Source organism: Salmo salar, chromosome 15 (assembly GCF_965601325.2).
Source record: "Salmo salar chromosome 15, fSalSal1, whole genome shotgun sequence".
Taxonomy (NCBI): domain Eukaryota; kingdom Metazoa; phylum Chordata; class Actinopteri; order Salmoniformes; family Salmonidae; genus Salmo; species Salmo salar.
In genome coordinates, this window is record NC_138305.1 from 80,814,447 (window position 1) to 80,840,635 (window position 26,189).

Here is a 26,189-nt window from a genome sequence, read left to right on the forward strand (position 1 = left end):
ATAATTAAAGAGCAGCAGTAAAATAACAGTAGCGAGGCTAGATACAGGGGCACCGGTACAGAGTCAATGTGCAGGGGCACTGGTTAGTCGACGTAATTGAGGTAATATGTAGGTAGAGTTATTAAAGTGACTATGCATGCGAGACTAGGTGTTCTTTACCATTCGGGCCATCAGATTTTCCACCAATGCACTTTATAGGACACGTCATTGCACTCCTATACTCCTCTGTAAACTGGCTATATCTGTATACCTGGCGCAAGACCCACTGGTTGATGCTTATTTATAAAACCCTCTTAGGCCTCACTCCCCTCTGAGATGCCAACTAATACCCTCATCCTCCACATACAGCACTCGTTCTGCCAGTCACATTCTGTTAAGATCCCCAAAGCGCACACATCCCAGTTTCGCTCCTCTTTTCATTTCGCTTCAGATAGCGACTGGAACGAGCTGCAAAAAACGAGCTGCAAAAAATCTCCATTTCTACATTCAAAGACCCAATCATGGACACTTTTACTGACAGTTGTATTGTTGTCTCTACCTTTGTGCTTTTGTCTGTGCCTAACAATGTTTGTACCATGTTGTGCTGTTGTCTTAGGTCTCTCTTTATGTAGTGTTGTGCGCTTGTGGTGCCTCTCTTGTCGTGATGTGTGTTTTGTCCTACATTTACATTTTTAATCCCAACCCCTGTCCCCACAGGAGGTGTTTTGCCTCTTGGTAGGCTGTCATTGAAAATAAGAATTTGTTCTTAATTAACTTGCCTAGTTAAATAAAATAATGGATGCAGAGAAAGTTTGCAGAGATAATGCAATCTGATCAATATACAGGAAATGTTAAATTGTTTAATCTGAAACAGGTGAGGGTTCATTTTACACTTAATTTACATTTAAGTAGTTTAGCAGGAGCTCTTATCCAGAGTGACTTAGCTACAGTTAGTGCATTCAACTTAAAGATATTATCCGGTACTTTTGTATACTTTTTAGCCAGTAGTTCTGAAAGTAGTGCCCACGAGCCAAAAGGGGTCTGTAAAAATTGCCTACTATTGAAGATGGGCAGAAATTGCTTCTCCAATAGAAATTCACGATCACACTTGTAGGCAATGTCATGGCAACATTGGTTACCTAAGCTCATGCGCAGAAACGCGTCATTGAGTCTAGTGGTCGTCTCACGTTGAACTGTGTATGTGACCAATAAAATTTGATTTGATCTGCAGGCCGTCAAATCAAAGGCACTCCTTCAATACAAAGTTGTTCGTGACAAATCAAAAGGTGTAACTTTAACTCGGTTGGAGTAATAACATGTTCAACTACTTAAGACATTGTCTTGAATCTACGTTGTGCCTTTTAGATTTTGAGAATATTAACAACTAAGGAAGAATTTTGCGCTTTTCTCATTGACTTCTCAAACCCCAGCTTGGTCTGTTTCGCAAGCGTTCCTGGAAGTCTCGCGATGTTGCACTTCTGGGTTTAGAAACTCTGCAACTACGTCGCAGATATGTGCACCACGTCATTGCTTTCTATCTCGCTCTACTGTGTGTGTATCTTGCTAGATGTCACTCAAATGGCAAGGGGCTGAAACTTGAATTGCTTGTGTGCTGGCCCACGTGAGGGTAAATGTAGGGAAAACGGCGGCTCACTGCTTCCATGAAACACTCTTTTTAAACAAGGGATTCCATGGCTAGTTGAGGTAAGACTAATTCTGCTCATAGATTATGCATGTATGAACTACGCATTGACACATCCAGCCCAAATCAGGAGGTTTAAAAAAAATACTTACTAGTCGCCAAAGTACCGGAACATGTCTTTAAAGGGGGTCTGAACTTGGGGCCCAACTGCACTCTTCATGACTCTTATGTAGCTCTGCAACACTCATTGATTACTGTGTTGGTCTCCTGACTCTATTCAGGCCCCTTGATTCTGTTTTGGGAGAGTTCTAACTTGTTACATCGCCAAGATAGCTGGACCGGGCAGAAAGCGGCACACCTCAGAACCAGACCCCAGCAGCAGCGACGCAGGCGACGGGCGTCCCGTGAGCGCTAAGTGCCTGAAGATGGCTAGCAGCAGTGAATCAGGCCGGCGGAATGGGGGTCAGCGCAGCGCTGATGACAGCACCAGCAAGAAGAAGCAGAAGGACAGGGCCAACCAAGAGAGCAGGGAGGCCAAGCGAGCAGCAGCAGCAGGGGCCAATGCAGAGCACAAGAAAGGTGAGCGGGTTAGAGATGAGATATTTTGGGTGTGGTAAGGCAGGAAGTGTTTCTTTATTAGCAATGCGTGCAGTGTTTGCTGTGAGCAAGCCTGTTTGTTATGTTGAGCCTCAATGCAAAAACCTGACTATACAATGGGGATAACTAGTGGTGTTGAAGGGTACTTCAGGTTTGCTTTGTGTCATCTATGGGGACTACTGCTGAGTTCCCTGTTTGTGGTTCCTAAAGGACTTTTGATACATTACATTTGTCTATATATGCATTTTTTTTTTTAGCATCCTCCAGTAAGTTGTTTGTCATTTGCAGCCTTCTCTTTTATTGTAGTATATAGAACAGGTCACATAATGTGTTATGGGCCTTGGAGGTAGTTTCTTTGTCTTACAAGGTGTCACTTTCCAGTGTTTCCCCTACATTCATTTAGCTAAATTGTTTCTGCCACTCCCAAAAATCAGATAATTTTTTTTCCCCCCCGGGGTAAATTTAAATGCCTAAAATCAGATATAAAGTATGTAGAAAATATAATGCTTTATATTTATAAGATAATCTGTTCATACTAAGAGGTAAAAATGCTAATGCAGGAATTATCACTTTTCCCATAACCACTTAAAGAAGAACTTGAAAATATTATGCTGAGTACGAATGATGTCTAGTACAAGACACACAGCTGAGGAAACAAATGTACAGCAGCTTTTGCCTATGTATTGTGTTTGAAAGTAAGATGTGAGTGCTGATGGAGTGAGCTCATGCATGGTCACTGGCCGTTTATGTTGCTGCTCTCTGCTTAATGCTGAAGATTTGTAATCCTAGCTGGTGTAAGGCCGGCCACAGGGAAACATGCTTTGTCAAGGTCACGAGCTGCTGTGCGTCTCTGGTCAGCTCTCTCCAACCAGAACATGAGCCCAATCAATTCAGAGGCCCGGCCAGTGTGATTCTCTACCAACCCACACAGTGTCCTCCTCTATTGCCTCATCTAGCTACAGGCAATTCCACGGAAACTGAAATGCGCTGAGACGCCAAGTTTTTTTTACTTGAAAATGTTTGCCAAAAAACACCCAGATGTTTTCAAAGTTTAACAAACCATTACAAAGCCCAATTACTACTTTGAACAATTTACACAGTACATTCTGGGCTCCCGAGTGGCGCAGTGGTCTAAGACACTGCATCTCTGTGCTAGAGGCGTCACTACAGACTCTGGTTCGATTCCAGGTTGTATCACAAACGGCAGTCCCATAGGGCGGCGCACAATTGGCCCAGCATTGTTAGGGTTTGGCCGGGGTAGGCAATTATTGTAAATAAGAATTTGTTCTTAACTGACTTGCCCAGTTAAATAAAATAAAAAAATATATATATTTATTTACTGAAAAAACTGTGCATGTAAAATCTCCCTCAGTTTTATTGTTACTAAACTTTGTAATTGCACATTTCTACCTGTAAAAGTGTTTACGTAAAGTGTTCAGTGGAAATTGTTAAATATGGCTGCATTGGACTTTTTATCTCAATATCAAATAATTTCTGGGTGAAACTTAAGTACCTTAATATGATTGTTTTCAATGAAAATTGTAAAATATATATAAAAATGGCTTGGCAAAGAGCAATTTATCAAGCAAGAACTTAGCAAGCATTGTCTGAGTGGGGAATACTAGCTGTTATTGGCAGAGAGGTTTGGAAATCTCTCATATTGGTCTATTAACTAATTTACCACCTGGTCCTGGATGGCAGGCACCTAGGCCCTGGTGATGTACTGGGCCGTACGCACTACCCTCTGTAGTGCCTTGCGGTCGGAGGTGGAACAGTTGCGACACCAGACAGTGATGCAACCAGTCAGGATGCTCTCCGATGGTGCAGCTGTAGAACCTTTTGAGGATCTGGGGACCCATGCCAAATCTTTTCAGTCTCCTGAGGGGGAATAGGTTTTGTCGTCCCCTCTTCACGACTGTCTTGGTGTGCTTGGACCATGTTAGTTTGTTGGTGATGTGGACACCAAGGAACTTGAAGCTCTCAACCTGCTCCACTACAGCCCCGTCGATGAGAATGGGGGCATGCTCTGTCCTCCTTTTCCTGCAGTCCACAATCATCTCCTTTGTCTTGATCACGTTGAGGGAGAGGTTGTTATCCTGGCACCACACGGCAAGGTCTCTGCTGACTTATCTATAGCTTGTCTTATCGTTGTCGGTGATCAGGCCTACCACTGTTGTGATGTCGGCAAACTTAATGATGGTGTTGGAGTCGTGCCTGGCCATGCAGTCATGGGTGAACGGGGAGTACAGGAGGGGAGTGAGCACGCACCCCTCAGTGGCCCCCGTGTTGAGGATCAGTGTGGCGGATGTGTTGTTACCTACCCTTATAACCTGGGGGCGTCCCGTCAGGAAGTCCTGGATCCAGTTGCAGAGGGAGGTGTTTTGTCCCAGGGTCCTTAGCTTAGTTATGCGCTTTGAGGGCACTATGGTGTTGAACGCTGAGCTGTAGTCAATGAATGGCATTCTCACATAGGTGTTCCTTTTGTCCAGGTGGGAAAAGGCAGTGTGGAGTACAATAGAGTGCATCGTCTGTGGATCTGTTGGAGTGAGTCTAGGGTTTCTGGGATAATGGTCTTGATGTGAGCCATGGCCAGTCTTTCAAAGCACTTCGTGGCTACAGACGTGAGTGCTACGGGACGGTAGTCATTTAGGCAGGTTACCTTACTCTCTGTGCCCAAGAACACTATGGTGGTCTGCTTGAAACATGTTGGTATTAGACTCAGTCAGGGACCGGTTGAAAACGTCGGTGAAGACACTTCCCAGTTGGTCAATGCATGCTCGGAGTACACGCCCTGGTAATCCCTCTGGCCCTCCGGCTTTGTGAATGTTGACCTGTTTAAAGGTCTTACTCGCGTCGGCTGTGGAGAGCGTGATCACACAGTTGCCCGGAACAGCTGATGCTCTCATGCATGCTTCAGTGGGAAGCTTGCATAGAAGTTATTTGCCTTGTCTGGGAGGCTTGTGTCACTGGGCAGCTCGTGGCTGTGCTTGCCTTTGTAGTCTGTAATAGTTTGCAAGCTCTGCCATTTCTGACCAGCGTCGGATCCGGTGTAGTAGGATTCGATCTCATTCTTGTATAGACGCTTTGCCTGTTTGATGATTTGTTGGAGGGCATAGCGGGATGTCCTCTAAGCATCTGGGTTAAGAGTCCCGCTCCTTGAAAGCGGCAGCTCTACCCTTTAGCCCAGTGCGGATGTTGCCTGTAATCCATGGCTTCTGGTTGGGGTATGTACGTACGGTCACTGTGGGGACGACGTCATCGATGCACTTATTGATGAAGCCAGTGACTGGTGGTGTACTCTTCAATGCCATCAGAACTTGCGTATTATTTTGTGTATAATTGCTCCTGTCTAAATTAAATCATTCAAAATACTTCACCAGAGAGCATGATTTAGCCACAGAGGATCGTTAGCTTCTTTAAAAAATAATATCTGTGGATTGTTTCAAATCACCAGTGTGTTTAGGAAGTCTGCAATTTGGGTAGTGTGTGTGGCAAGAGGTCTAGCTGATTTGAGTTGCAGCTGTCCAGTGAAAAGCGTCTAAAATATGTGTGTGAAGGTTATGTCTTGAGTATAATTTAAAAACGTTGCATCAAGAAGAAGGGGAGGTGGGTGTGGCGAAGATATGGTGCGTCTCCGGAATGCATGCATATGTAGTAATGTGCCAGTTTGGCAATGTCTTATTTCTGATTTGTATTAACTCAGCACGTATACCACTCATTTTAGTCACACAAGTCAAGTCTTTTTTTTCTTCTCCTTTTTTACATCTATTGCTCATGATAGTTTCTCAGAATTTGAAAAATCTTGCCAACACTTCCGGCCTCGATAATCACCAAGCTTCGGTGTGCCTCATGTTGCTCAGTTGGTAGAGCATGGCACTTGCAACGCCAAGGTTGTGGCTTCGATTCCCACTGGGTACCAGTATGAAAACGTATGACCTCACTACTGTAAGTTGCTCTGGATAAGAGCATCTGCTAAATGACTAAAATGTTAAATGTAAATAGCAGAATATCATGATCTGCTGATCGCACATATCCAGTGGAAATGTCATAAAACAGCTTTCTGTCCCGAGCTCACGGGTGCAGGAAACTTTGAGGACCAGGAATAGGTTAGTTGATACAATGTTGAAAGTTTGTTAGCACCGCTTTGGGCCGATACAATGTTGAACTTCACTAGCAATAGCTTAAGTCAAGACCGACGGAAAGGGAGGCGGAAAAGCGAGAGAATTTCAGGTTTCATCAGGTTATTTTTTTACGGTTTTTATTTGTCGGCTTTAGGCTTATGTATTTTACTTACTTGATTATGGAAGTTATCAGGCCAATGCAGCAGTAAGCCTATCTCTGGGTTATATGCTAATTTCTTTAGCCACCAATGAATGGATAACAGTGTGTTCATATGGCGGGGGCTAGTGCTTCATAACTGTCACGCAGATTGATAGATTCGTTCTGGCTCCGGGTCTGCTGAAAAGTAGCTGAATTTGTCGCTAGAATCATATACCAATAAAAGTCGCTGGAGGGGTCTAAAACTCTCTAAATATAGCCACAAAGTCGCTAAGGTGGCTACACTGCCGGAGTGGCCCCGGTATCATGGTAATCTTAAAGGGGCGGCTGAACATTTTTGTCGTCTGATATTTTGGCTAAAAGACTTGGGTTACAAAACATTAAATTGAGCAATATACCATAACTTCTTACTAGTAATACATTCCTTGTTTTAGAAATGTTACTAAGCCTGCTCCTCTTTTTTTTAATGTTTTTTATTTTTTAGAGTTTGAAAAATACAATTTTGCCTGGTAAAAAATCTAGCTGCCACGGTGGCTGGTAGACAGGCCCTGATAATAAGTGACAGGCCGTTCAACAATTTATAGAAAACACAAATGACACCACAGACTAGCCTATTGGTAAAGTGGGTTGGCAGTTCAAATTAGAACAAAAAATGTCAATGCTACAGTGATATCATAGTGGACCGTAGCAGGGTTTCGGGAGAGGGTGTCGCATGGAATACAACCCGACTAGGAGCCCAGCTGTAGAGGGTTTGGTGTTGCCTGTGACCTTTTTATTTACAGCAGCTGTGTGTGTGTGTGTGAGAGAGTGAGGGGGAGAGCCATTGAAAGGGAGAATAAACAAGGCATAGTCTGTAGTAGGGGTGAACGTGAGCACCTTGACTGAATTGAACTCATACATGGCACATGCGTGACCGGTGGCACTCTAGCTTCACTATGACGAAAGGTACAGTGTAGACTAGCCGAGGCATTGCCAATGTTTGTTGTGATTTCTGATTCCGGTTTGTTGTTGCCAGAAAGATGATTATTCTAATTTTGAGTGTTTTGACCAGCTGTCATTGGGGGTGGGGGGCATTGTTAAGGCTTAGTTTACTATTTAGTAGTAGGTTCCTCTTTGTCTAAGGCCTATATTGTCCAAAGAAGTTGAATCAGTGTTGTGTGCATTTCTGTAGATCTGTCTCTTGTGTAGATGCAGTATATTTAAAATATTTTCTCTGATGAATAAATGACTTTGATCTTTATCTAGTGGTAATTGTAAAGGTATCGATGTAGTCCTCCAACAAAGTATGTTCATCCATTGTAGGCTGACTTGCGTTTCGATTTGTTTACTTGCCAAACACAGTCACAGCACATGCTGTTCTTCTTATTTTGAAGGTGCTCTCTGATCTGCTGTGTACAATTATTCCTCTGACAGATTTTTCTGTCTGCTCGGTGCTGTGTAGATGTGTTTGTGGACTGGAAGCAGAATGCGAATGAGGTGACAGTGAGGCTGCGCTGTGGAGAGGGGGTTCAGAGTGTGGAGGACGTCACCACTACCTTCACTGACACAGACTGTCAGGCCTGCTTCCCAGGTGAGATAACAAGCTACACAAACACACATATGAAAGTAACTAGGCCGCCTACATGTCTTCTGCTTAAGTGTATGTGACGATTGTACATGTAAGACAGTGGCTTGCAAAAGTATTCACCCCCTTTGGCATTTTTCCTATTTTGTTGCCTTACAACCTGGAATTAAAATAGATTTTTTGGGGGTGTTTGTATCATTTGATTTGCACAACATGCCTACCACTTTGAAGATGCAAAATATTTTTTCTTGTGAACCAAACAAGACAGAAAAACAACTTGAGCGTGCATAACTATTCACCCCCCTCCCCAAAAGTCCATACTTTGTAGAGCCACCTTTTGCAGCAATTACAGCTACAAGTCTCTTGGGGTATGTGCCAAGCTTATAGGGGCATACCCCATCTAGCCACTGGGACTTTTGCCATTTCTTCAAAACTGGTCCAGCTCCTTCAAGTTGGATGGGTTCCGCTGGTGTACAGCAATCTTTAAGTCATACCACAGATTCTCAATTGGATTGAGGTCTAGGCTTTGCCTTGGCCATTCCAAGACATTTAAGTGTTTCCCTTAAACTAATCAAGTGTTGCTTTAGCAGTATGCTTGGGGTCATTGTCCTGCTGGAAGTTGAACCTCTGTTCCAGTCTCAAATCTCTGAAAGACTGAAACAGAATTTACCTGTATTTAGCGCCATCCATCATGCCTTCAATTCTGACCAGTTTCCCAGTCCCTGTCGATGAAAAACATCCCCATAGCATGATGCTGCCACCACCATGCTTCACTGTGGGGATGGTGTTCTCGAGGTGATGAGAGGTTTTGGGTTTGCGCCAGACATTTTCCTTGATGGCCAAAAAGCTCAATTTTGGTCTCATCTGACCAGAGTACCTTCCATATGTTTGGGGAGTCTCCCACATGCCTTTTGGCAAACACCAAACATGTTTGCTTATTTTTCTCTTGAAGCAATGGCTTTTTTTCTGGCCAATCTACCGTAAAGCCCAGCTCTGTGGAGTGTACGGCTTAAAGCGGTCCTATGAACAGATACTCCAATCTCCGCTGTGGAGCTTTGCAGCTCCTTCAGGGTTATCTGTGGTCTCTTTGTTGCCTCTCTGATTAATGCTGTCCTTGCCAGGTCCGTGAGTTTTTCTGGACGGCCCAGGTTTGTTGTGGTGCCATTCTTTCCATTGTTTAATAATGGCTTTAATGGTGCTTATGTGAGATGTTCAAAGTTTTTGATATTTTTTTATAACCCAACCCTGATCTGTACTTCTCCACAACTTTGTCCCTGACCTGTTTGGAGAGCTCCTTGGTCTTCATGTTGCCACTTGCTTGGTGGTTCCACTTGCTTAGTGGTGTTGCAGAATCTGGGGCCTTTCAGAACAGGTGTATAGATACTAAGATCATGTGACATTTAGATTGCACATAAGTGGACTTTATTAAACTAATTATGTGACTTCTGAAGGTAATTGGTTGCACCAGATCTTATTCTGGGGCTTCATCGCAAAGGGGGTGAATACATATGTTATTTAAAAGAAAAACATTTACTAAACCAATTTGGACTATTTTGTGTATGTCCATTACATGAAATCCAAATACGTCTGTTTAAATTACAGGTTGTAATGCAACAAAATAGGAAAAACACGAAGGGGAATGAATACTTTTGCAAGGCACTGTACCTGTCTGCGTGTGCTAAGATGGTGTTTGAATGATTCTGTTTTTACACGTGTGTGTGTGTGTGTGTGTGTGTGTGTGTCTGAGCTGCGTGTGCTTGCGTGGCATTAGTCTTTCACTGTGAACGTGCAGCATTAGCACAAGTCTGATGGCCACTGCTCTCTCTTCAGATGGTCGCCAGTGGGACTGTCACCTGCATGAGGAGATTGAAGGCTCCTGCAGCAAAGTGCAGTACAAAGAGAAGTGTGGCTTCCTGCTTTTGGTCATGCACAAGAAGATCCCCTTTCACTCCTGGCCCTCCCTTAAGGTGAGTCTGCCTGCTGCCCTCCCTGCCTCCTTCCTGCCTCCCTCCTGTCATTTAGCTTTATGGTTCTTTCATTGAAAAGCATCAACTGCCAACCTTAAATGTACCTATTGCCTATCCCTTGTGATGGTTTCAACACAATTTCAAAAGAAATGCGTACAAAAAAAACATTTGGTCTCCTCTCCCTGTAGCAAACTAAAAAGGAGAAGGAGCCTGTGAATGTGCAGGCCAAGAATGGCAAAGAGCAGAAACCACCGCCTGTGGTAAAGCCAGAGAAATCTGTCCCTGAGACGGCAGACAAGCCCAAACTGTCCACCCAGCCGTCTGCTCCACTGGCACAGAGCGAACAGAGACGTGGCAAAGTTGAGCGAGGTGTGAAACGCACCATGAAGAACAAACCAGCAGCAGACAGGCCAGAATCTGGGCTTAAAGCTGCGGAAGAGGGGCAGACCAGGCCTGTCAGTAAAGGGGACCTGCCTCAGGAGCCTAGTGCCAAGCGCACCGCCCGTCCTCCCAAGGCCTCCAAGGACCCTACTTCACAGACACCCAAGGATACACACCCCAAGTCCACAGCCAATGGGAAACCGCACACCCCTACTCCCACTGGCCGGGACCCCCAGACGTATACAGCTGGTGACAATCGTGCCGAAAGGCTAGGCAACGGTCATGAGTGTACAACACCCGAGATAGCCGTCAGCCACACACAGCAGGAGATGAAAGTTCAGGTGAGTCCCCGTTTCTCTAGACTGTAGCATCTCACCAGGCACCGAGTTCTCTGTGGGTTCGGATGTGTTTGATTAGCTGCTGCTCTGGATCTGATTTGTGAAGCCCATTCTTGTTTCAGCTGGATAAGGCCCCAGAGTCTGATTTCAAGGCTCGGGCAGGAGAAGAATGTATACCGGCAGCCACTGTGTCCAGTGCTGTGAGCAGCCACAAGGCTGAAGACTCCACAAACAGAACAGGGAGGCAAGGGGAGGCTGAGCGGACCGAGTCCTCTACGGTAGTCAGAAAGTCCAAGGATGAGGCTGACCAGGCCACTCTAACACCAACCCAGCAGTCAGGACCAGGATCAGGGGAGCCTGTGACTGCAACACCAAGCAAGCAGGCTGAGTTTACCAGCAGTACAGAGGAGGAGAAGAAGGACCAGTCTAAAGAGGAACCTCTGGAGATTAAGCAGCTGGAGGAAGGTCAGTAGACTGGGGTCAAAAGGACACTGATATTTCACAAATATGATTGAAATGTGCTTTTTGTCACGTCATTCATTTGTCAGGATAGCTCTAGGCAGAAGATGACTATACAACTGTGGTTTGTAAGTGAAATGGACAGATCAGTTGCAGTGAGGATAGACTCTGTTCTAAGCTTTGAGGTCCGCAGTGATCTGAAACGTAGCCTGCCTGCGGTTATCTTTTAGCAGTTCCAGAGCCAATGGTGAACCTCAATTTTGTGAAGAACGACTCGTACGAGAAAGGCACAGACCTAATGGTAGTCAACGTTTACATGAAGAGCATCTGCAGAGAGACGGCCAGGGTGATCTTCAGGGAACAGGACTTCACCCTCCTCTTCCAGACCAGGTACCTTGGTGCTTCTGACTTTTCACCTCAGTGGCCTTTGCAAATTTAATGTGATTTTAGTGGTATTTATGGTTTACTGAATTATCTTCCCTTTCTAACAGCGATGCTAATTTCTTGCGCCTTCATGCGGACTGTGGAGCGAATACCGTTTTTAAGTGGCAAGTCAAACTCAGGTAAGACTTTGAAGTTGAACTTGGTGTGTGGAGTTTCTATTGAAATGTGAATTGGGCCCTTGGCTCTCAATGAGATCATGACTTTCACAAGCGGTGATCCACTGTTGCAGGAACCTCATCCAGCCTGAGCAGTCTACGTACTCCTTCACCCCGTCCCGTATAGACATCACTCTGAAGAAGAGACACAGCCAGCGCTGGGGGGGCCTAGAGGCCCCCGCTACACAAGGTCTTCCTGCTGCCTGGCTTTTACTGCACACTGCAACCACTATACACACATCTATTACACTAGCTATCACACAGTTTGAGATATAGCATCCCTTATCAACATTACACACAGTTACTTTCACACTCATTTATTCACTGACTTACTGTACTTTATGTTGCTACAAAATTACTTCCACACAAATGTATTCACTGACTTACTTTATATCGCTGTTTTGGAAAGCACACGGAAACGTTTTCAGTTGAACCAATATTCTAGTAAACCAGTAAGGCTAGTCCTGATATGTCTGTAAGCATGTGAATTACGTGGGAGGGTTGATACCAGGATTTGTGTGTGGACCTTATATAGATATGTGTGTTAATTTGGGTGATAGGCAGGCGTGTGGGTGTGTACATTCAAGACAGCACTTCCAGACAGGAATCTGAGCACTGGAACTAATCCAGTAACTCAATATGTGTGCCTCAGTCCCGTCTGCTGCTCTCCCAACCCAACCGGTCTTTGGGTGTCTTAGACTAGGCACTGCAGTGTTTCTCTATGTCCTTAACTTCTAATATCTTGTTGTGCTGGCACTGGTATCTTTTTATATAGTTTACAATACTGGTAGGCCTAGATGCAGTTGGTGGTACTTGTACAAGTTGCTCCTGTCTAAACACAGCAAGCAGACAATATAATTTTTGTACTTCGATGAATGAATACTCAGTTCATCGGCCGTATGCAATTGTTCTTCTCTTGGTCCTGACAGTCGTTTGTCGTTGACCACAAGCTCCATCCCCCTCTGTTTAAGGTGCAGTGGGGGGCGCCAAGGTTGCTGTGCCCTCCGGGCCGTCATCTCAGACTAGTCAGCCGGGCAGCAGCCAGCACACCCTCCCTGCCAAGGAGGAGCCCCCCCGGGCAGAAGACGGAGGCCTGGACAATGTGTCCTCCCGCACCGTCTCTGACCATGCCCCTATCAAACAGGAGCCTGCAGTCACGGTGAGTTTGACAAGGACGATATGGTGAGAGAACGGGCCAAAAAGGGAAACAGGTGGTCCCATGTGGCTCAGTTGGTAGAGCATGGTGTTTGCAACGCCAGGGTTGTGGGTTCGATTCCCACGGGGGACCAGTACGGGGGAAAAAAAGAAAATGTATGCAATGTATGCATTCACTACTGTAAGTCGCTCTGGATAAGAGCGTCTGCTAAAAATGACTAAAATGTAAAAAAAATTACAGTAAAATGTGATTTGGAAATGAGTAGGGAGAAGGGATTCATTTTCTTTATCACGCTATCCTTTGAGCCTCGAAGGTTGGTATTTCATCCCTTTGTTTCTCGGCCTCTACCCCTCAGCCCAAGCCCACCTGTATGGTCCAGCCCATGACCCACGCGCCTCCTGCTGGCAGTGAGCGCAGTGTTGAGGAGGAGGAGGAGAAGGTGTGTGTGCCAGGCTTCACAGGCCTGGTCAACCTGGGCAACACATGCTTCATGAACAGCGTCATCCAGTCTCTGTCCAACACCCGTGAACTCAGGGACTACTTTCATGGTCAGTCTTCCCTACTCTTCATTCTTTAAGTTGATCACATTTTACTTTTATGAAATAAATATCTTGTAATGTGCATGTGGAGCTAGTATCTGTTGCTGTAGATTGATATTAAACAATGAACTGTGTTTTCTTCCCCCTATGTGCAGACCGGGCGTTTGAAACTGAGATCAACTGTAATAACCCATTGGGGACGGGTGGTCGGCTGGCCATCGGGTTTGCTGTGTTGCTGCGGGCTCTGTGGAAGGGTACCCACCATGCTTTCCAGCCCTCCAAGTTAAAGGTGACAATCCACACTCTTTTGAGAGTCCCATCTTTAACCCCCTCCTGTTATTTTAACCACCACACCATCATGCCTTCTACACGGATTAACACCGGCAGTATTCGGGTTATGTACAGCCTCTCCCTTTAGTCTTCTCAACTTGATGTTTTGTCTTTTATCCCCCAGGCGATCGTGGCCAGTAAGGCCAGCCAGTTCACAGGCTATGCCCAGCACGATGCCCAAGAATTCATGGCCTTCCTCCTGGATGGTCTCCATGAGGACCTGAACCGCATCCAGAACAAGCCCTACACAGAGACGGTGGACTCAGACGGACGGCTGGACGAGGTGGGTGAAATAGAGGTTCGATCAGCACCATTCGCATATCCACATTGATGACTGCTGTGTCACTGTTCCCTTGAGTCCAATTGTCCTGGAAAATGACATGATGGTGTGGTTGTGACGTAATAGGTGGTGGCAGAGGAGGCGTGGCAGAGGCACAAGATGAGGAATGACTCGTTCATCGTGGACCTCTTCCAGGGCCAGTACAAGTCCAAGCTTGTCTGCCCTATGTGCTCCAAGGTAAGAGACAGAGGAATTATTGCAAAACCCAAGCAACACTTGCCTGTCTGAATATTTCTAGGTGTTTGTATTGAAGTGTGTTTCGTATTGAGGCTGGAGCTGGGTGGAGCAGGGATCTTTTTTGTTAGTCTTAGAATACATCAGTCAAACTCACAGGGATGATACTATAGTACCTCTGTTGCTGTGACCGTCCACTCCTGAATACATACCCTGACTGTTGTTTTGGGCATGTCTGCTCCAAAGGCACCATGATAATGGGCGTTTTAATATGATGCAGATAATGAGAGACTCAGGGGCCTGGCTGTCAGGCTGAGATGCATGAAAACTTGATTTAATAATAGACGAAATGGACCCATCAGAAGCATTTACTGTGTGGATGGCTTGCTGGCTGTTTGGCAGAGTGGAACTAACTTATTTCTTCAGTGGTGCGATAGGCAGCACTAAAACTCAGTAATCTGATTCACAGTGCCACTGTTCTGACCTGTATGTTTTGTAAAGGTCAGATGTCTTTCTCCTCTCACTCTCTCAAGGTTTCCATAACCTTTGACCCCTTCCTCTACCTGCCCGTGCCCCTGCCCCAGAAGCAGAAGGTCCTCACCGTGTTCTACTTTGCTAAAGAGCCTCACAAGAAACCCATCAAGGTAAGATGAGATGTTGGTTTTGTTCAGACGGTTTCAGTTTATTTTATTTTACAGATTCATTTGATTATCCTCTATTTACTCTGATTCTCGTACCTTGTGTGTGTCAGTTCCTGGTGAGTGTGAGTAAAGAGAACTCGAGCACAGCCGAGGTCCTGGAGTCAATCTCTCGGAGTGTGAGGATCAAGGCAGAGAACCTGAGACTGGCAGAGGTGGTGAAGAGTCGCTTCCACAGGATTTTCCTCCCCTCTCACTCCCTGGACAAGGTCTCCTCCTCAGACATGCTCTTCTGCTTCGAGGTGCTGTCTAAAGAGCTGGCCAAGGAGAGGGTGGTGGTGCTCAGAGTCCAGCAGGTAAACGGCAGCTTCAATTCCCTAGCCTTTCTATTTTAAGCCATACGGAGCTATAACAGAAGTACCGAGTATCTGTGTTTAAGTCACATCTGTGTGTCTGTCCCCCCTCCAGAGGCCTCAGGTCCCCAGTATCCCCATCTCGAAGTGTGCTGCCTGCCTGAAGCCTCCCGTCTCAGAGGAGGAGAAGCTGAAGCGCTGCACCCGCTGCTACCGCGTGGGCTACTGCAATCAGTGAGTCAACACACTAAATGTCAGCTGGCACTAATGTCGCGAGGCAATTGAGTTTCTCTACCAATAATAACACAATGACACAGGATAACTATTTCACAACTATTTCCCTTTGTCTCCTAAATGATTCTTAACTCGTGAAAAACCAAACTTTTTTTTTCTTCATGTTTCAGGGCTTGTCAGAAAAATCACTGGTCCAACCACAAGGGTCTGTGTCACCCCAACATGGAGAATGTGGGGCTTCCTTTCCTGGTCAGCGTCCCTGAGTCCAGACTCACCTACGTCCGTCTGTCCCAGCTGCTGGAAGGATACTCAAGGTACCACTTGGATCTCCGCAATCGATGGATGATATGAATGCTGCTCTTTATAAAATCAAATATAGATGCCAATACTAGGGGGTGTGACGTTTAAATGAATTCGAGGTCGTTAAAGTTGAGAAAAAAAGTTCTTAACCTTAAACGGATAATTTTTTTACAAAATTAACATCAGTGCAGTTATTGCAAAAATACCATTAACAGGTCCCGATTATTATCATATGTACATCATAACAAATACCTAACACAACAATGCTGTACATTAGTAGGAGAAGATATGCATCTTTCAAATGAGTTACCAGGGATAGAAAGCACGTCATCGTTGTTAATATTGCCAGGGATAGAAAGCGATCCACACGTCATCGTTGTTAATATTGCCAGGGATAGAAAGCGATCCACACGTCATCGTTGTTAATATTGCCAGGGATAGAAAGCGATCCACACGTCATCGTTGTTAATATTGCCAGGAATAGAAAGCGATCCACACGTCATCGTTGTTAATATTGCCAGGGATAGAAAGCGCTCTGCATGTCATCGTTGTTAATATTGCCAGGAATAGAAAGCGATCCACACGTCATCGTTGTTAACAGTTGCCAGGGATAGAAAGCGCTCTGCATGTCATCGTTGTTGAGTTGGAAGAATGGCAGAGAGTTAGACAGGGAAGCGACAGCAGTGAAGTTCTGTATGACAATCCATTGTAGAATAATAGTGAAGACATCAAAACTATGAAATAACACACCGGCAATCATGTAGTAACCAAAAAAGTGTTAAGGCCAGGCACCACAGGCTAATAGGGATTTTTTTTTTCTTTACACTCATCAGACTGAATCTTTACCAGTTGAAATTATACATAAATACAATATATTATTGTATTACAAGTTTTATGCAAATGAGGCAAACTGTCCTTAAATATGTGCTAATTTGCAAATTACGAGAATCAGTTTTTAACACACTGCTTCAAGGCAGAATGCTTTTGTGATAAGACGATCAATGGTCAGGCTTTTACAGATCAGTTTATCAAAATATTGTCATTTCATGGAATTATTGACGGATGCATATTTTGCATATATTTACACACAATGACAACTTAAAATCAAAACGACACAATATATTAGAAAAAAAGCCTCAAAGTCTGCCTATAAGACCTAAGAACCTGTATGTGGAATAATGGGAATGTATGTCCTTTGAAGACTGAAACATTAATTTGTGTACCGGGAACATGTTATTTTGAGAAAATGGCCAATAAAGATAGGCTAATGCAATTAAAATGTACTTTCCATAAATATGTCACATTTAATTAAACTCTTATTCATAGATCACTTCTAAACTGACAAACATCAAATATACCTTTTACAAATACATTGGCACGTTTAATACATTTGTTTCAAGCAATAGAGCATATGCTTTGAATACTGGTCTGTTGGGCAAATATGCAGTTTTGGGCACACTCCATTGAAGCAGCATCGGCTCTCACAACTCCTCTCTGATTGCTCCAGTGTCACCAAAGGGCTGTCATTCCACAATTTATTCATCACATTTGTTATAGTAGTGGCTCCCTCATTGAACGTAGCTACTGCCATACTGGCTGCTCTGTCAATGCGGGTTTTGCCCACAAAGACAGTTTTGGGGTATCGTGACCATATTAAAGAGTTCAGACATTCATTTACATTCTGGGTTCCTCCATGCTACATTCTTTTGAGGACATTATGATTTGACATCCTATGATATACAGGTACCATTTTCTGTGCAACATCTATTAAAAAATTGATGGATACGAAGGTTTTTGTGACAGGGTGGATATTCACCGTTTTCTGTGGCTCGCTGGTACCAGCACCAATGCACACACCTATCCCGTAGTTGGAAGTGAATCTTCTCTTGTGCCAAGTGCCATCGAAGGATACATTAATGTCTATGATGGCATCCTCATCCTCCTTCAGCAACTCCGCTATTTTTTACTTTTATTTTTTTATTTAACCTTTTATTTAACCTCTAGGGTATGTGGGACGAAATCGTCCCACCTACTCAACAGCCAGTGGAATCCCGTGGCGTGATATTCAAATACCTTAGAAATGCGATTACTTCAATTTCTCAAACATATGACTATTTTACACCATTTTAAAGACAAGACTCTCGTTAATCTAACCACACTGTCCGATTTCAAAAAGGCTTTACAACGAAAGCAAAACATTAGATTATGTCAGCAGAGTACCCAGCCAGAAATAATCAGACACCCATTTTTCAAGCTAGCATATAATGTCACATAAACCCAAACCACAGCTAAATGCAGCACTAACCTTTGATCTTCATCAGATGACACTCCTAGGACATTGTTATACAATACATGCATGTTTTGTTCAATCAAGTTCATATTTATATAAAAAAACAGCTTTTTGCATTAGCATGTGACGTTCAGAACTAGCATACCCACCGCAAACTTCCGGTGAATTTACTAAATTACTCATGATAAACGTTCACAAAAAACATAACAATTATTTTAAGAATTATAGATACAGAACTCCTTTATGCAATCGCTATGTCCGATTTTAAAATAGCTTTTCGGCAAAAGCACATTTTGCAATATTCTGAGTAGATAGCTCGCCATCACGGGCTAGCTATTTTGACACCCACCAAGTTTGGTACTCACCAAACTCAGATTAACTATAAGAAAAATTGGATTACCTTTGCTGTTCTTCGTCAGAATGCACTCCCAGGACTTCTACTTCAATAACAAATGTTGGTTTGGTTCAAAATAATCCATAGTTATGTTCAAATATCATCTGTTTTGTTCGTGCGTTCAAGACACTATCCGAAGGGTGACGAAGGGTGACGCGCCCGACGCGTTTCGTGACAAAAAAAATCTAAATATTCCATTACCGTACTTCGAAGCATGTCAACCGCTGTTTAAAATACATTTTTATGCGATTTTTCTCGTAAAAAAGCGATAATATTCCGACCGGGAAACCCTGTTTTCGTTCAAAGACGAAAAAATAAAAACATGGTGTCAGCTCGTGCACGCGCCCCCAGTCTCATTGTTCTCTGATCGACCACTATCCAAATGCGCTACTGTTTTTAAGCCATGGCCTGCAAAGGCATCATTCAACGTTTTGCCGCCTTCTGAGAGCCTATGGGAGCCGTAGGAAGTGTCACGTTACAGCAGAGATCCTCAGTTTTCAATAAAGAGAGTGTAGAAGGCCAAGAAATGGTCAGAGAGGGCACTTCCTGTAAGGAATCTTGTTTTTGCCTGCCATATGAGTTCTGTTATACTCACAGACACCATTCAAACAGTTTTAGAAACTTTAGGGTGTTTTCTATCCAAATCAAACAATTATATGCATATTCTAGTTTCTGGGCAGTAGTAATAACCAGATTAAATCGGGTACGTTTTTTTATCTGGCTGTGCAAATACTGCCCCCTACCCTAGAGAGGCTAACTAGGCAAGTAAGTTAATCTTACATCTAGGCGTTCCGCTAGGGGAACCCCTAGCCAACAGCCAATGGGATCGCATGGCGCGAAAATACAAAAACCTCAAAAATCCAATAATTTCTATTTTTCAAACATACGACTATTTTACACCATTTGAAAGATGAACCTCTCCTGAATCCAACCACGTTGTCCGATTTTCAAAAAGGCTTTACAGTGAAAGCAAAACATTAGATTATGTTAGGAGAGTAAATAGACCAAAATAACCACACAGCCATTTTCCAAGCAAGCATATATGTCAATAAAACCCAAAACACAGCTAAATGAAGCACTAACCTTTGATCTTCATCCGATGACACTCCTAGGACATTATGTTATACAATACATGTATGTTTTGTTCAATCAAGTTCATATTTATATCCAAAAACAGCTTTTTACATTGGCGCGTGATGTTCAGAAAATGTATTCCCACCAAAAACTTCCGGTGAATTTACAAAAATACTCATCATAAACGTTGACAAAATACATAATTATTTTAAGAATTATAGATACAGAAGTCCTTTATGCAATCGCTGTGTCAGATTTTAAAATAGCTTTTCGGCGAAAGCACATTTTTCAATATTCTGAGTACATAGCTCGCCATCACGGCGAGCTATTCAGACACCCGCCAAGTTAGGGGCAACCTAAACTTAGAATTAGTATTAGAAATATTGTATTACCTTTGCTGATCTTCGTCAGAATGCACTCCCAGGACTGCTACTTCCACAAGAAATGTTGTTTTGTTCCAAATAATCCATAGTTTTGTCCAAATACCTCCGTTTTGTTCGTGCGTTCAGGTCACTATCCAAAGGGTAACGCGCGAGCGCATTTCGAGACACAAAAAGTAAATGTTCCATTACCGTACTTAGAAGCATGTCAAACGCTGTTTAAAATCAATTTTTATTGGATCACTACTGGTTGTAAGCTAACGAGTGATGAGCGTTTGGAGCAGTACTGGCTGTATCCAAAGCTCAGCCAATCATTTACGTAACAACAGAATGCAGCGCAACAAGTGACTGAAGAGACAACCAATTTGCAAGTTACAGCATCAGCGCGCACTGTGGAAAGACCGCATAGAGGAAAAAGGCAGTTACAGCAGTGCGACGACCGGAACGATAACGAAGAGTTAACGTTAGGTGAGAAGCCTGACCACGGAGACGGGGGTGAGAAGGTGATGAAGCATACTTCATGAGCTGTAACCGAAAAACATCTGGCAAGTTTGAGGTGAGGGAGAAAGTGTGGTGGAACAAGTATTAGCATTGTTAAGTATCTTGCTAGCTGGATCGAATTCTCCGTTAGCTAGCCAGATAAATTTTAAGCAACATTAGCCAACTCACCTGATCAAATAATTGAGTTTATGGTGTGAAAATTAGCTTGCTAATGAAGTCAGACAGCTAACGTTAGCTCATCTGATGTTGTAACTTCAGCTAGCTAACATTAGTAATCTAACCAATTCTCTATAGTATTAACTGGTATATGACTCCTTGCTGTTCCTCAAGTTATAACGCATTAGTTGCTTATTGGACCCTGGCAATCTGTGTGAAATGTTAACTAGCTAACGAACTAACCACCATCTGTTAACAGTATGTGGTTGATTTGGTTACTTTTCAGAATGAGAGAATTAGGTGAAAATGAGACGTCGCTTGTTAAAACAAGTGGATCAAGGGATCAACCGATCGCTGCCTGCACCTGCCCGCCCGTCCAGCATCACTACTCTGGACGGTTCTGACTAGAATATGTAGACAACTACAAATACCTAGGTGTCTGGCTAGACTGTAAACTCTACTTCCAGACTCGCATCAAACATCTCCAATCCAAAGTTAAATCTAGAATTGGCTTCCTATTTCGCAACAAATCATCCTTCACTCATGCTGCCAAACATACCCTTGTAAAACTGACCATCCTACCGATCCTCGACTTCGGCGATGTCATTTACAAAATAGCCTCCAATACCCTACTCAATAAATTGGATGCAGTCTATCACAGTGCCATCCGTTTTGTCACCAAAGCCCCATATACTACCCACCACTGCGACCTGTACGCTCTCGTTGGCTGGCCCTCGCTTCATACCCGTCGCTAAACCCACTGGCTTCAGGTCATCTACAGGTCTCTGCTAGGTAAAGTCCCCCCTTATCTCAGCTCGCTGGTCACCATAGCAGCACCCACCTGTAGCACGCGCTCCAGCAGGTATATCTCTCTGGTCACCCACAAAGCCAATTCCTCCTTCGGCCGCCTCTCCTTCCAGTTCTCTGCTGCCAATGACTGGAACGAACTACAAAAATCTCTGAAGCTGGAGACTCATATCTCCCTCACTAGCTTTAAGCACCAGCTGTCAGAGCAGCTCATAGATCACTGCACCTGTACATAGCCCACCTATAATTTAGCCCAAACAACTACCTCTTCCCCTACTGTATTTTATTGATTTATTTTGCTCCTTTGCACCCCATTATTTATTTTCTACTTTGCACTTTCTTCTACTACAAATCTACCATTCCAGTGTTTTACTTGCTATATTGTATTTACTTTGCCTCCATGGCCTTTTTTTGCCTTTACCTCCCTTATCTCACCTCATTTGCTCACATTGTATATAGACTTATTTTTCTACTGTATTATTGACTGTATGTTTGTTTTTACTCCATGTGTAACTCTGTGTTGTTGTATGTGTCGAACTGCTTTGCTTTATCTTGGCTAGGTCGCAATTGTAAATGAGAACTTGTTCTCAACTTGCCTACCTGGTTAAATAAAGGTGAAATAAAAAAAGTGTAGCTGGAGCTGGGCCTGGCTTAATTAGGGATACGAGTACCGCTAGCGGGAGAACTTCCGGTGAAACTGGAGGGAGCGCAATTCAAATAATCATACAAATTATGGATATTAAACATTTAGGTACATATAAGTGTCTTATATCAGCTGAAAGCTTAAATTCTTGTTAATTTAACTGCGCTGTCCGATTTACAGTAGCTATTACAGCGAAAACATGCCATGCGATTGTTTGAGGACGGCGCCCCACATCAAAATATTTTTTCACCGGCACAGGGTTCATACATTTACAAATAACGATTAAATATTCACTTTTTAATTATCTTCCTCTGATTTGTCATCCAAAGGGTCCCAGCTATAACATGTACTGTCGTTTTGTTAGATAAAATCCTTCTTTATATTCCAAAAGGTCTGTTTAGTTGGCGCCATCGATTTGAGTAATCCACTTGTACAACATGCAAAAGGTATTTCGAAAATCTACCCCTAAACTTTGTTTCAACAAGTCAAAATATGTTTCTATTGACTCCTCAGATACCCTAAAATGTAATCAAACTATGATATTTCTTACGGAAAGAAGTATGTTCAATTGGAAACCGATTTTTTAGCAGGTGCGTAATTTCTTAATGGTGCGCACAAACATGAATTTCCAAGACTGTCCTTCTGCTAAAACTACTATTTCTTATTCGTTTTTGAAGTTACACGCCTGAAACCTTGAACATGGACTGCTGACACCCTGTGGAATCCATAGGATTTGCATCCAGGGAGCTCATTTTCAATATGACCTTACTCTTGCATTTCTAAGAGGATGGTCTCTCCAAAAAAAAAGAAATTCTGGTTGGTTTTTCTATTAGCCTGTTATATTCTCCTACGTTATTTTAACATTTCTACAAACTTCAAAGTGTTTTCTTTCCAATTATATGCATATCATGGCTTCAGGGCCTGAGCAACAGGCAGTTTACTTTGGGCACGTCATTCAGACAGGAAGTGGAGAAAAAAAGGAGCCTTAAGAAGTTTAAGCTGGATGCCTCTAGAGGTGAAAGGAACACCACACACTTTCCCGCTTTCTCACTTTTGCTGGCACATTGTAGAACAGATGTCCGCAGGCAGAAAGTGTATAATGTGCAGTGTAGGCCAAATATATTGTTTTTGTTGTGTTGAACTAGACATTAACACATGTGAGGGGGGGGATTATCAATTTTTTTTTTACTCAGTGAATGTTATTTTTGCACACATGTACCCTTGTGCACTTGATCGTTGTCTATAGTGGCCACTATAATAGAGCAAAAATAGAATGCTTGTTAGAATGAAACAATTTATGCTTTTTAAGATTTTTTTCCCCCAAGTGCAATATGTATGTGTGGTCACAAGCGTTATATTATAAAGGCTGTCATGGCTAACTGCAATATTAGTGTATTTTTTCTTTTTTCTCAAGACTTGTCATTTGCAGTAAAGTCTGGGCAACAAATATTGGATTGCTTTCTTTAAATTTTTTTGCTGTGAGTTAGGTTCACATTAACCACTATTTTACACAGACTGATCATGTAGATCATATTCTTTGTTTCATTAGTTAACCTGCATTTCCCCCTACCAGGGATTTTTTTTTGTTTGTTGCATGTTTCAGTGCAAAACAAAGGTCACCTTTTTGGGCCCTCACCAGTTTGCATCCCTGCATTAGGCTACAGCCCTATGACACTGTAGGCCTATGTGACAGTCTTATTGTATAGTTTGTTTTCCTATCACTCTGTTTTATTAACTTTGAATACATTTGCTGGAGCAAGGAAATAAGTATGTATACACAGCAAGTCACCTGACAATGTGCCATTCTCCCTTTTTATTTACCTGTCACTCTCCTCTCATATCTCTGATATGAGCTGAGGCGCAAGGAAGGAATCCCTAGGACTTTGCTTATTTTCTTCAGAGCTGCATAATCAAGTCCAAGTTTGTGGGCTAGAAGAACCATCCTCACATTTATATAAAATGCTACATCTCCCCTGGAGCACTCCTGCAGCCTGGAGGAAGTGTAAACACTCCTCCTAAATGTATCACGATCACCTTCAGTCTGCACATTCTATCATGACAGAATTACAGAATCACTGGTTGGTGAAGTCTATGGTGATTTTCAGTCCAGTGTTTAGACACTTAGGGGAAATCAAATCATGTACAAGTTGGTTTATTTGAGACGTGTAGTCTCAAATAAGTAGCCGCTGTTGACTGTCAGCTGTCTGGTTGATCGCTGCTAGTTGTCATCTTCATCTCAACTCATTTGTGTCTAAATGCGTTGCTGCGGGCTACTTCCCTTTTCCTCCTCTACCTGTACTGCCACTGCCTCAATCAGCGGATCAGGCACATTTTTTTTCTTTCATTAGCTGCTTTTCTGACATTGGCAAACGGAGCGAGCCTATTTTTGTTCACATACTGTAGGTATATTTTTCGAGATTTTGTCTCTCTTTACATTGGTTCCCCCACGAAGAAGAATCAATCAGGTTGCCAGATAGGGTGTTTAAATGACAGTAACCAATTGATGTCAGGATTATTATTATTTTTTATTCTTTTTTCCCCTTTTTTCTTAACAACCAATCAATACAGGAAGTACATATATACATACAAATAATATTCAAAGGACAATTTGGGTAGGAGGTACATCACATTACACAAGGACCTAATGTCAGGAAATTACTAATCTTTCAGCACGAAGCATTACGTCAACAAAGGATATAGCCATGTATGGACTAGCTAACACTATGCACCGCTAAACAAGCTTTTGAATGATATGATTCAACATGGAGAGTTAAAAAAATATATTTTAGAAAAGCGGTTAAAGTTCTACATGAAACATGCTATCAAGAATGACATATTAGGTAGGTGTAGTTGACAGAGTTAAGAAAATTATACAAATAAAGTATTTCTATACATTATTGCCAATTTATTTGTACATTTTATGGAAGTTATAGTTGCAAAATATTTCAATCTGAAAATTGACAGATGGAAGCAAAATCACAGTTTTTGCCTGTGGTGCCTGGCCTTAAACAAATCAAAATATATTTGAGATTTTTCAAAGTAGCCACCCTTTGCCTTGGTGACAGCTTTGCACACTCTTGGCATTCTCTCTACCAGCTTCACTTGGAATGATCTTCTAACGGTCTTGAAGGAGTTCCCACATATGCTGAGCACTTGTTGGCTTCTTTTCCTTCACTCAGCGGTCCAACATCCCAAACAATCTCAATTTGGTTGAGGTTGGGTGATTGTGGAGGCCAGGTCATCTGATGCAGCACTCAACACTCTCCTCCTTGGTCTAATAGCCCTTACACAACCTGGAGGTGTGTTGGGTCATTGTCCTGTTGAAAAACAAATGATAGTCCCACCAAGCGCAAACCAGATGGGATGGCAGAATGCTGTGGTAGCCTTGCTGGTTAAGAGAATGCCAAGAGTGTGCAAAGGGTGGCTACTGTGAAGAATCTCAAATATAAAATATATTTTGATTTTAAGTTTTTTTTTTTTTTTTTTTGGTCACTACATGATTCATATGTGTTATTTCATAGTTTTGATGTCTTCACTATTATTCTACAATGTAGAAAAAATAAGGAAAAACCCTTGAATGAGAAGATGTATCCAAACTTTTGTGTGTGTGTGTGTGTATACACACACAAAGTATATACAGTGCTTTGAAAAAGTATTTGCCCCCTTCCTGAGTTCTTATTTTTTTGCACATTTGTCACACTTAAATGTTTCAGATTGTCAAAAAATTTAAATATTACACAAAGATAACCCACACATAGCCTTAAAGGTGCAGGGTTGAGTAACTGGGTGGTAGCCCACTAGTGATGGCTATTTAGCACTCTGATGGCCTTGAGATAAAAGCTGTTTTTCAGTCGCCTGGCCCCAGCTTTGATGCACCTGTTTTGACCTCGCCTTCTGGATGATAGTGGGGTGAGAAGGCCATGACTCAAGTGGTTGTTGTCCTTGATGATGTTTTTTGCCTTCCTGTGACATCGGGTGCTACAGGTAGTTTGCCCCCGGTGATGCGTTGGGCAGAGGCACCACCCTCTACAGAGCCTTGTGGTTGCGGGCAGTGCAGTTGCAGTACCAGGTGGTGA

At 43.1% G+C, this 26,189-nt stretch overlaps 1 protein-coding gene across 9 annotated transcripts in view; it reads left to right on the top strand.

The window, feature by feature from the left end:
• usp19 (ubiquitin specific peptidase 19) overlaps window positions 1-26,189 on the top strand; it is a 38,247-nt gene that overhangs the window by 1,360 nt on the left and 10,698 nt on the right. For 2 of the 9 annotated variants that reach the window (XM_014145929.3, XM_014145936.3), the window contains exons 2-18: window positions 1,903-2,200; window positions 7,938-8,066; window positions 9,891-10,027; window positions 10,216-10,749; window positions 10,869-11,211; window positions 11,436-11,595; window positions 11,697-11,768; window positions 11,879-11,994; window positions 12,776-12,963; window positions 13,316-13,508; window positions 13,655-13,788; window positions 13,954-14,127; window positions 14,236-14,346; window positions 14,877-14,987; window positions 15,095-15,337; window positions 15,450-15,568; window positions 15,739-15,882. In XM_014145929.3, coding sequence (XP_014001404.3) covers window positions 2,047-2,200; window positions 7,938-8,066; window positions 9,891-10,027; window positions 10,216-10,749; window positions 10,869-11,211; window positions 11,436-11,595; window positions 11,697-11,768; window positions 11,879-11,994; window positions 12,776-12,963; window positions 13,316-13,508; window positions 13,655-13,788; window positions 13,954-14,127; window positions 14,236-14,346; window positions 14,877-14,987; window positions 15,095-15,337; window positions 15,450-15,568; window positions 15,739-15,882 — 3,062 coding nt within the window. In that variant the 5' untranslated portion in view covers window positions 1,903-2,046. Of the gene's footprint in view, window positions 1-1,902; window positions 2,201-7,315; window positions 7,442-7,937; window positions 8,067-9,890; window positions 10,028-10,215; window positions 10,750-10,868; window positions 11,212-11,435; window positions 11,596-11,696; window positions 11,769-11,878; window positions 11,995-12,775; window positions 12,964-13,315; window positions 13,509-13,654; window positions 13,789-13,953; window positions 14,128-14,235; window positions 14,347-14,876; window positions 14,988-15,094; window positions 15,338-15,449; window positions 15,569-15,738; window positions 15,883-26,189 lie in introns of those variants that run through there. The other 7 variants (XM_014145935.3, XM_045696093.2, XM_014145931.3 and 4 more) reach the window with 6 other exon arrangements.